Source organism: Schistocerca gregaria, chromosome X, assembly GCF_023897955.1.
Source record: "Schistocerca gregaria isolate iqSchGreg1 chromosome X, iqSchGreg1.2, whole genome shotgun sequence".
Classification (NCBI taxonomy): domain Eukaryota; kingdom Metazoa; phylum Arthropoda; class Insecta; order Orthoptera; family Acrididae; genus Schistocerca; species Schistocerca gregaria.
In genome coordinates, this window is record NC_064931.1 from 675,196,477 (window position 1) to 675,208,533 (window position 12,057).

General features: G+C 41.1%; 1 protein-coding gene across 1 annotated transcript in view; it reads left to right on the forward strand.

Moving 5' to 3' along the window:
* LOC126298423 (metalloendopeptidase OMA1, mitochondrial-like) overlaps positions 1-12,057 on the forward strand; it is a 123,141-nt gene that overhangs the window by 55,585 nt on the left and 55,499 nt on the right. The window contains exon 4 of the mRNA XM_049989752.1: positions 10,872-11,048. Coding sequence (XP_049845709.1) covers positions 10,872-11,048 — 177 coding nt within the window. The remainder of the gene's footprint in view (positions 1-10,871; positions 11,049-12,057) is intronic.

Below are 12,057 nucleotides of genomic sequence, written 5' to 3' on the forward strand. Positions count from 1 at the left end.
TCTTATTTACAAGACCCAGCCAAAACGTATGGTGGTGGGCCAGCAATTTTGTACGAGAAACACCACAATGGTTCAGGTGGAGAAGCAGCATAATGTCCAGCCACGATGCGGACGGGATCACAGCATTGGGTACTGACTGTTCAGTAACCAGTTGAGAGATGATTTAGAGCATAATAAATATGCAAAGAGTCTGACACTTGGCTCAGTGATTTATCTGGCCAGCCATTGTGAACAAATTCAACAACCTGACATAAAACAGGGTTGGCCGTGACAGGCACTGAAATCTGAGAACTGGTAATGGGAAGACCATCTGCGGTGTTATGGGCTTTAACTTCTAAATGGAAACCCAACAGTTCATCCTGAACAAATGCCAGATCAGAGGTAACTGGCAATCAAGAGAGAGCATTTGCATTTGTGTTTTGCATTGTGGGTTGGAATTGAATCTCATACTTACAGCATGACAAAAACAGAGCCAACAAAAACAGAGCCCAGCATTGTGAGTGATGGGCTGCATTGTCCGGTGAAGATGCCAAATGAGTGAAAAGAGAAACCAGAGGTTTATGGTCAGTAACCAAATGAAACTTAGAACTATGTAGGAAAACATGAAATTTTTGGAATGCAAATGCAATAGCAAGGTCTTGATTTGCTATCTGTGAGTAGTGCTGTTGCATCTGATTCAGAGTTTTGGAAGCATTTGCTATTGGGCATTCAGAACTGGCCACATATTTGTGTGCAAGAATGGCCCTGAGGCCATACCGGGATGTGTCTGTGTCCAGAATGAGGTGTTGATCTGGTTGGAAGGTAACCAAGCAAGATGCTGACTGTAATTTGGACCTTAATAGGCAGGTGAATAATGGAAAGGAACATCTTTATGTAAGAGAGCATGAAGTGGCTGGGCCAATGTGGTCACACCGGGAAGAAATTTATGGTAGTATATAGTATTCCCGACAAAAGCTTGCAACTCTTTGACATTTGTAGGATACGTGAAAACAATAATGACACTGACATGCTGGCATAAAGGCTTGACCCCAGTACAAGATACTTCAAAACTGAGATAGATGATACAGGGTGAAAATATTATGATTTGTCCAAGTTACTTTTCAAACTGGCTGCCTGTCGCACCGTGAATGATACATGAAATTTCCAAAAATGTTCATCTACTGAGGCACCAGGGACCACAATATCTTCGAGGTAGTTAATGCACCGTAGAATGGAGGCTGTGAGTTGCTCCAAAAATTGTTGGAAAATGTCAACTGTGGTAGCCATTTTGAATGGCAGGCTATAGTATTGATGTAACCCAAAGGGGTATTCACAGCACATACATGTTTGGAATCAACATCCACAGACAGGTGTTAGTAGACTTGTGACAAGTTTATATTGGAAAAATATTGGCCTTAGGAAATATGTGCTAGGATTTCATCCAGATGGGGTAATGTATAAGTATGAATAGTAGAATGTGAATTTACAGAAACTTTATAATCACCACAGAGCCAAAGGTTGCGAGTAGGTTTTTGACAATTACCAATGGAGTAGACTGTTCACTAGAGGAGACAGGTGTGATAATGCCCAGAGACATAAATCAATGTAAAACTGTCCCAATAGGGGTATTTTTTGTAGTAATTCACCAACCAACTAGAGGCAGGCGACAATGCTGGTCATCCAAGATCCACATAGGTTTGAGAATTTAACAAAGTCACTACTGCACCTGTGTCCACTTTCATTTTTAACATCTTGTCCATTACATGTACTTCAATATAGTGTTTGTTTGGGGCTACCATCACTTGGCAAATACTGTTCATAAAGATGTTTATGTTTGGTGAAGAAGGTTGAGAGTTGCCCTTTTTTTATACAGTGGTTGCATATCGCCCAACACATTGGGCATGTGGCCTGGCCATGTTGAACTGAATAATAAGGGCACGACAGAAGAGATTCATGTGGCCGCTGTTGTGATACTGCTGCTGCTGCTTCTTCCACTGCTTAGCACAGCACTGTCCCATGCGGCATGGAGGCTGCGGGTGGATGACCACCACATAGTTGTCTCCGCCCCGCTCCCCCCTCCTATGAACTAACCAACAACAGCTGAGGAGGAGAGAAAGCAATGATAGCTACTTAACACCATGCTTCTGTCTGATTCCCTGTTGTCCTAGATACTTCAAAAGAATTAGCAACATTCAGAACCTCTGTGAGAGAGGGATTTTCACAATGTAAAACATGTTCACAAGCTTCCCTATCAGGGGCCAGGTGTGTTACAGCATCATGAACCACTGAATCAGCATATGAGTGCCGATGGGCCACAGTAATAAACTGCCAATGACACCTAAGCCTATGAAGTTCTGCTGCCAAAACTCTGTACAACTGTTGTGGCTACTTTTGGCAATGGTAGAACTCAATGCGAGCAACAATAACATGAGAACATTTGGAATGATAATTAGAGAATGATAATTAGAGAGCTCGGTGACTCCAAAAGCTTGAAAGGGTTGCCGAAGGCATTGTTCATATTTGTCCCAGTCTTCCACAGAACCATGATATGTCGGAAATGGTGGAGGTTACATCAACAGTGCTGGACCCTGGTGTATCAACAAGGCTGCCGCATTGTTTATTGGCATGGTGAGGGCCTTCTGCTGGTTGGTGACAGTTCACTGTTGTTCAACAGGAGGTTGAAGAACTTCTTCCACTGACATATTGGCTGTATATCAAACCAAAGAAGTGAAACACATGGAGTAGAAAACCGCACTTGTTGCCAAGTATGCTGCAATGTTGTACAGACGCAATATCAGAAGAAACACCAACTAAGTTTTATAAGGCTTCCACATGAAGAGATCCACGACAACACTAATGATATATAGAACAGTGCAAAATCTCATAACTACAGAACACATCAGTATACAGTCTTTTAGATGAGCATACAATAATCAAGTAAAGATAAGTGAGGTTGAGGGCCAGTGCCCTGGCCTTATATTAGCCTGTTGTGCACACGGCACAGCACTCACTGCGGTGTCTGTCTAAGTTGTGAGGTGATCTGCCTGGGCCAACTGTGGAGGCACTTGTATCTATAGGGTTATGACACAAACCTAGATTCTCCATTTATCACAAGGAGTTGCCTTAACCAGTGGGACTCTGAGCACACATCCAGTGTTGAGAAATTGTAGACGGAAAGATTAGTGACAATGAAGGTTTGAGTCAGGCTTGGAGGTGTACTCGGATAGCTAAATGATTAAGCTGATCTAACAATTAGTAGAAAATTTGGATCTGAATTCCAGCCTGTTGCAAGTTTTCAGTTGTTACTATAGGTTTACTACAGTTCTGGTTCACCATATGTGCACAGTTTCCACTGATACTACTTCATGCCATCACATCTTTACTGATTTCATCCCCATTAATCTATTCATTTAATTTCAGTGCCTTTAATTAGTTTCTTTTATGAGTAAGGGTTGCTGTCACTATAAATAACTGCAGATAAATACCGAAAGCCTTTTACTGTTTCTGAATGGATATGACTGTGTTTCTTAGCCAATAAATTACTGTAATTGAAAGCAAAATACACAAACAAAAAAGAAACCAGATTTGCTATTGAGTCCATGGACATGGTTTCTTGTCCTTCTGTAAGAGTTCTTGCTTTACTCGTAAGGTTTGTTTGATCGCGTAAGTGCTTAATTAGGCAAGACCCTGTTTGTTTTGATAATTACTCCATGTTTTCCTATTTGTGACATTGCTGTTTAGATACTGAGTTGGTCTGGTCAGTTTTAGGTGAATGCTGAGGCACAGAGCAATTTGGCCATTTTCCTGTATTGTATCTTGAGGGGTGAAAATCAAGCTAGATGATACGGAAAACTTGTAGTTGTAACCAATAATAGGAACTTAAATTGCTAATCTGACATTTAACAAATTCAGCTGCTGAACACACAGTGAAGAAATACACTCCTGGAAATGGAAAAAAGAACACATTGACACCGGTGTGTCAGACCCACCATACTTGTTCCGGACACTGCGAGAGGGCTGTACAAGCAATGATCACACGCACAGCAGAGCGGACACACCAGGAACCGCGGTGTTGGCCGTCGAATGGCGCTAGCTGTGCAGTATTTGTGCACCGCCGCCGTCAGTGTCAGCCAGTTTGCCGTGGCATACGGAGCTCCATCGCAGTCTTTAATACTGGTAGCATGCCGAGACAGCATGGACGTGAACCGTATGTGCAGTTGACGGACTTTGAGCGAGGGCGTATAGTGGGCATGCGGGAGGCCAGATGGACGTACCACCGAATTGCTCGACACGTGGGGCGTGAGGTCTCCACAGTACATCGATGTTGTCGCCAGTGGTCGGCGGAAGGTGCACGTGCCCGTCGACCTGGGACCGGACCGCAGCGACGCACGGATGCACGCCAAGACCATAGGATCCTACGCAGTGCCGTAGGGGACCGCACCGCCACTTCCCAGCAAATTAGGGACACTGTTGCTCCTGGGGTATCGGTGTGGACCATTCGCAACCGTCTCCATGAAGCTGGGCTACGGTCCCGCACACCGTTAGGCCGTCTTCCGCTCACGCCCCAACATCGTGCAGCCCGCCTCCAGTGGTGTCGCGACAGGCGTGAATGGAGGGACGAATGGAGACGTGTCGTCTTCAGTGATGAGAGTCGCTTCTGCCTTGGTGCCAATGATGGTTGTATGCGTGTTTGGCGCCGTGCAGGTGAGCGCCACAATCAGGACTGCATACGACCGAGGCACACAGGGCCAACACCCGGCATCGTGGTGTGGGGAGCGATCTCCTACACTGGCCGTACACCTCTGGTGATCGTCGAGGGGACACTGAATAGTGCACGGTACATCTAAACCGTCATCGAACCCATCGTTCTACCGTTCCTAGACCGGCAAGGGAACTTGCTGTTCCAACAGGACAATGCACGTCCGCATGTATCCCGTGCCACCCAACGTGCTCTAGAAGGTGCAAGTCAACTACCCTGGCCAGCAAGATCTCCGGATCTGTCCCCCATTAGCATGTTTGGGACTGGATGAAGCGTCGTCTCACGCGGTCTGCACGTCCAGCACGAACGCTGGTCCAACTGAGGTGCCAGGTGGAAATGGCATGGCAAGCCGTTCCACAGGACTACATCCAGCATCTCTACGATCGTCTCCATGGGAGAATAGAAGCCTGCATTGCTGCAAAAGGTGGATATACACTGTACTAGTGCCGACATTGTGCATGCTCTGTTGCCTGTGTCTATGTGCCTGTGGTTCTGTCAGTGTGATCATGTGATGTATCTGACCCCAGGAATGTGTCAATAAAGTTTCCCCTTCCTTGGACAATGAATTCATGGTGTTCTTATTTCAATTTCCAGGAGTGTATTTGTGTAAAAATGTGGGAGTAAGCAGCAACAAATGTTAGTTAAAGATAACTGAACCATTAATGAGTTAGGAGCTGCCACAGCAAACAAATTTCACATTTAGAGCATATTTAGTGTAAGTGTAAAGACTTTGTCATTTTATTGTTGTGGTGTTCTAGTCGTAAGAGCTAATTTTCTTCATTTTACTACACAGTCTTACTGTGTATTGTACACTGAAGCATCAAAGAAAGTGGTGTAGGAGTGCATATTCAAATACAAGAGATATGTAAACAGGCAGAATACGGCAGTGCATTGGCGACGTCTATATAAGACAACAAGTGTCTGGCCCAGTTGTTAAATCGGTTAGTGCTGCTATAGTGGCAGGTTATCAAAATTTATGTGAGTTTGAACATGGTGTTATAGTCAGCATGTGAGAAATGGGACACATTATCTCCAAGTTAGCAATGAATTGGGAATTTTGCCATACAACCATTTCACGAGTGTTCCGTGAATACCAGGAATCCGGTAAAACATCAAATCTCTGACATAGCCATGTTCAGAAAAAGATCCGGCAAGAAGAGGACCAATGATGACTGAAGAGAAGCTTTCAACATGACAGACGTGCAACCTTTATGCAAATTGCTGCAGATTTCAATGCTGGGCCATCAACAATTGTCAGCATGCAAACCATTCAGTGAAACATAATCACTATGGGTTTTTCAGAGCCAATGCCCACTCATATACCCTTCATGACTACACCACAAAAAGCTTTACACCTCACATGGGCCTGTCGACACCAATATTGGACTGTTGATGACTGCAAACATGTTACCTGGTCAGACAAGTCTAGCTTCAAATGATATAGAGTGGATGGACATGTACGGATGTGGAGACTACCTCATGAATCCATGGACCCTGCATGTCAGCAAGGGATTGGTCAAGCTGGTGGAGGCTCTGTGAATTGTATGGGGCATGTGCAGTTGGAGTGATATGGGACCCCTGATACATCTAGATACGACTCTGACAGGTGACACATCCCTAAGCATTCTGTCTGATCACCTGCATTCATTCATGTCAGTTGTGCATTCCAACAGAGTTGGGCAATTCCAGCAGGGCAATGTGACACCCCACACATCCAGAATTGTCCACCTAACTCCCGAGACATGAACATTATTGAGCATATCTGGGATACCTTGCAACATGCTGTTCAGAAGAGATCTCTCCCCCCCCCCCCCCCCCCCCCCCCTTATACTCTTACAGATTTATGGACAGCTCTGCAGGTTTCATGGTGTCAGTTCCCTCCAGCACCACTTCAGACATTTGTCTGCTCCATACCACATCATATTGTGGCATTTCTGCATGTCCACGGGGGTCCTGCATGATATTGGGCAAGTGTACCAGTTTCTTCAGCTATTCAGTATATGTGAATTCAGGTTTACTCTGATGAATTTTTCTCAGGAAAGCTGGTGAGTAGTATGTTTGTTTTATAGCAACATTTTAACTAGTTCCTTACTTCTCATCTTGTAGTGAACTTACTTCACTTGAAGATGACAAGTGAGAAGTTTTTGAAAATGTTGCTCTTAAATTATATGTAACTTGCCAGATTTCTAGAGAAGAATCATCACTCAAAAATGTTGTGGGATGGTGTTGTGGGGGGGGGGGGGGGGGGGATGCAAAAGGTGTATATTATATTATGGTTTTTAGGGCGCAAAACAGCTGTGGTCATTAGTGAAAGTTTATATATGTGATGAAAGAGAGTTAACTGTTAAAATAAAGTTAAAAATGAAGTAGCAAGAAACTAACACAGAAGGAAAAGAAGCAGAAGCAGAAATTGAAAAAAAATGTGGGCAGAATGCTGTAATTATCGAGGTATACACCACTCGGAATGGGAATATCAAAGCATACTCTTTAGACTTTTAAATTCTGTAGTCCTAGGAAGCAGATTGACCTTTCTGTTCTTTTACACAGGCTTTGTGTGCAACTGTTTTTGCGGTATTGATTATAGGTACATAATCTACAGGTTTGTTGGACCGTTCAGTCTGTGGGTTGGTTGGCCTATTTCGATTAAAGAATAGTAGATGTGGTGTACCATGAGAGAGTATGACTGGTCAGTTGGGCTTTTAGGATGAGCCCTGTTTCTTTCTACTCCTCTGAAATCAGTGAGCCAGCACTTGAGGTGGCGACTTGTCATGATGTACTGAGCCTATATAATTTCATCCAAGCCACAGCCACCAGTGAAATGCTTTTTTAATAAACATCAGTGAGCAATCAGGCCTTTTCGGACTGTGTATTTCAAATGAATGTCTCATATTGGCATTTTACACCAGTATTGGATCATGTCGCCTTGATTTCTTGTAAGAGACAGAATTATTGTAGATTTAACAGAGCCTGGAAAAGACCATGATCTTAATGTAATTTTTGTCTTCATTTTATAGTATTTCAGATAAATGTCACAGGTTAGTTAGTTAGTTAGTTATATTACTTGTTCCATGGATCATGAACACGATTCTTTCGTAATGATGTGGAACGTGTCAAAGTACAAAAGATTCATTTATCCCAAATAATCTTTGTTAGTCTTATATACGGTACAATTGTTAATACTTACTGTATTTCTTTAGCCTATGTCTAAAAATTCATCTATGGAGTAGAAGGAGTTGTCATTCAGGAATTCCCTTAACTTACTTTTGAATGCCGATTGGTTGTCTGTCAGACTTTTGATATTGTTTGGCAAGTGACCAAAAATCTTTGTGGCAGTATAATTCACCCCCTTTTGTGCCAATGTCAAATTCAATGAACGGTAGTGAAGGTCACCCTGTCTCCTAGTATTGTAGCTGTGGACTGTGCTATTAATTCTGAAGTGATCTGGGTTACTAACAACAAATTTCATTAGGCTGTATATATATTGTGAAGCTACTGGCAATATCCCTAATTCTTTAAATAATTGTCTACAAGATGATCTTGGATGAGCCCCAGACGTTATTCTGATAACACGTTTTTGTGCAATAAATACGTTCTTTCTTGTGATGAATTGCCCCAAAAGATGATTCTGTAAGAAAGCAACGAATGAAAATATGCATGGTAAGCTAACTTACTGATGTGCTTGTCTCCAAAATTTGCAATGACACTAATAGCATAGGTAGCTGAGCTCAATCGTTTCAGTAGATTGTCAATGTGTGTCTTCCAGTTTAAATTCTGATCAATACAGACACCCAGAAATTTTGAACAATCTGCTTTAGCTAAAGATTTTCCCCCACACTCTATATTTATTTCCGGTGTTATGCCTTTCCCTGTACTGAACTGTATGTACAGGTCGACAGTAATATGAACTGGTGACTCAAAGCAAGGCTGTCCAATTGTTTACCCTGACCATATCTCCTTATTCAGAATGAAAATACAGTCTTCAGTGCAAAACTTTGTGTGATACTAGGTATTAGAGCAAATGTGGGGTTATCAGAGAGTAAACTTAGTTGGGGACCTGTCCTCCAATTTAATGGATGAAAAGATGGTTCGGGTACAAATTTTAAAATTTTGTGTGCTGTCTGGACTCCAGCCTAAATGTACAGATGGAAGGTTTAAGTGTAATCCTGAGTGGTTGACCATATCTATTTTTAATCTAGTGATCAATGAACCATATTTACGTGCTGTAATATTATATTTATTTTCATTCGGATTTTCTCCTGTGTTAATGTAAATATGAGAAGTGATGTTACATGTGCATACATACAATTTTTTCCACAGGATTTTAATTCTTATTTCAATCAAAGTTTTAAGCATTTTATTATTTTTAACTAAACTAATAGCATTTTTGTTTGGGTGTTGTAGACCTAAGTATTGGGTGCCCAAACAAATATATCATCATAGAAGAGTGAATTGTGTTATGGTCTAGATACTGTAATTTTTATGTGGCAGTTATTATTATAAACATAGTTAACTCAAGTTTTGAAGCAATGGGTTTATTTTGAACCTGTAAAATACACCCCACATATGGATCACTACAGTAAAAATAAGGAGCTTTGTACATTCATAGCCATTTAACTAGTCACGTCTGCCACACAGCAACTGTGAATTGAATAGGATGGGAAAATAATATGGATGTAGGGTGCCTTGTGTCATACAACATATGACTTGTGGAGTGTGAATGTAGATAGACACAAATGCAAATGCAGGAATGGGACTTCCCCCATATGCCAGGTATTGCATAGTTACATATTACAAAATATAGTCAGTGTGTAGCCTAAAAGATTAAATGCAGATGCCAGACTGAGATTCATTGGAAGAATCCTAAGGAAATGCAATCCGACAACAAAGGAAGTAGGTTACAGTACGCTTGTTCGCCCAATGCTTGAATACTGCTCAGCAGTGTGGGATCCGCACCAGGTAGGGTTGATAGAAGAGATAGAGAAGATCCAACGGAGAGCAGTGCGCTTCGTTACAGGATCATTTAGTAATTGCGAAAGCGTTACGGAGATGATAGATAAACTCCAGTGGAAGACTCTGCAGGAGAGACGCTCAGTAGCTCGGTACGGGCTTTTGTTAAAGTTTCGAGAACATACCTTCACCGAAGAGTCAAGCAGTCTATTGCTCCCTCCTACGTATGTCTCGCGAAGAGACCATGAGGATAAAATCAGAGAGATTAGAGCCCACACAGAAGCATACCGACAATCCTTCTTTCCATGTACAATACGAGACTGGAATAGAAGGGAGAACCGATAGAGGTACTCAGGGTACCCTCCGCCACACACCGTCAGGTGGCTTGCGGAGTATGGATGTAGATGTAGATTTAGAAATAGAGTTGCAGTATCACTATTGACTTGACATGCCATAACAACACAAATATTTTCTCTGAGTCTTGGAATTATTTTGAACATAAGCATGTTCCCTCATGTGGAAGTGAATTTTGTGATCACAAGCAATTTGCAGGAAAATGGAAATATTTCAAGGTATACTTCCATTTATTTCAACCTTTCACTGGCATATTTACAAGGGAACTAAACTGAGAAATTCGTACTGAGTTGAACTACCTGACAGATTAAAACTTAACACCTTGTGTGAGAGGTATAATTAACCATGAAAAGCAAAGAGCTGAGTTTGTCTCTGTCTGCCTTGCTTTAATATGTCAGTCTGCTTGTCACACTGAATTGATGCATCCTGATTACAGTCCCTTTATCTGCTGCTTACAGAAATGATTTCCAGAATTTTAGTGTGGTAATCAAAAGCCTTAGTGAAACTTGTATGGTACTTGAATGCTAACCATGCTTCAAGTGTGGGAAAGAGTATACATACTTACGGCATCCAAGCCATTGGTTCTCAAAGGTAATGCTAGTAGAGACTTACTACTGAAGAAAAGGAAAACTGGAGGAATTGAAATTAGTGTCACTTATGTGTAATCTTGCTGGTTTATGCACTGGATCTTGTTTTTAGACATTAGGTTAAGAAACGTATCTTTTGTGTTTTGGACAAATACATACAAAATATTTTAGAACATGAATTCATTTGTTTATTTCTTTTCTTTTATTTTTATTATTGTTCTAACAAAAATTCTCTACAATCACAGATGCTAAGTAAGTTTCATGGATGTGTCTTACCAGCCTCCCATCCAGTTTACAAAGAGGTGGCTAAAGTGGCAATGCATATTCTGGAAAGCAATATGGATATTGACAAAGTTAAACACACAAACTGGTCTCTCATTGTCATCAACAGCATTGATGATAAAAATGCATTTGTTCTTCCGGTGAGTTTATGTCAACTTTGAACTTTGAATTTAACTTATAGTGTGTTCAGTCTTTGGTCTTCTTAGTGTTGTTAGTTTCACAACAGTCTATTGTTGTTTTTGCATCATTTCTCATGTAACTATATGGCTGCAACAAATGCAGATGACCTAGGCCAGTGATGTAAAAGATAAAAAAGCTATTTACTCTTATTCAGTTTTGAAAGGGAACTCTATACACACAGAAACATTTGCACTGTCAGACATATACACATATAGCACTTTTTTTTACACTATGTGAATATCATATAGTACTCCTGCTGTGTGGTTAATACCATTTGATTTTCCATAGAACTCTCGAGATTTGATCATTATATTCAGCATTATGTTCAGTCTAACATTGTCCTGCAACAATTTTGCTTCCATCAATTATTTGATTGTATTTTCAAAATGTAGGGAGATCATATAATAATGTTGTATGTTGGCAGATCTGCCCATATTGTTTGTAGGTAAGAGTTGCAGATGTTTCCACTACAGTATATAAAATAGTAACTCAGGGATCAGGTGATATTATGGTTCATTTTTTATGAGAATATGTCTGTTTATATAAATGGTCATTGGAACTTTACCATTAGATACATAATTCTCACTTTTCATTCATGGGTGTTCAGAATTGTAACTATAAGAAAAACACTTCAATCAGTCACAATTTTGCAGAATGAGTGATGTATTTATGCATGAGAAGTAATACACTTAAGTCAGTTCCCAGTTGGTGATGCACATATTTTGTGCCCATTTCATTAAAATAACATTGTCAGTGCAAGGGAGTGCAGTGGTCTGTTAAGCCTCAAGTGAGTACACGTATGTATAAAGTGCACCAGCCACAAACAATGTTGTCTTGTACCAGTCCACCGCTGTTTTAAACTTGTGAGCCTATACATATTCTTTCATTATTGCATCAGCTAAGACAGTGGTAAACTGTGTTGTTGTACATACAAATGAGCAGCAGTAACATAAAATAAATAGTGAGTTA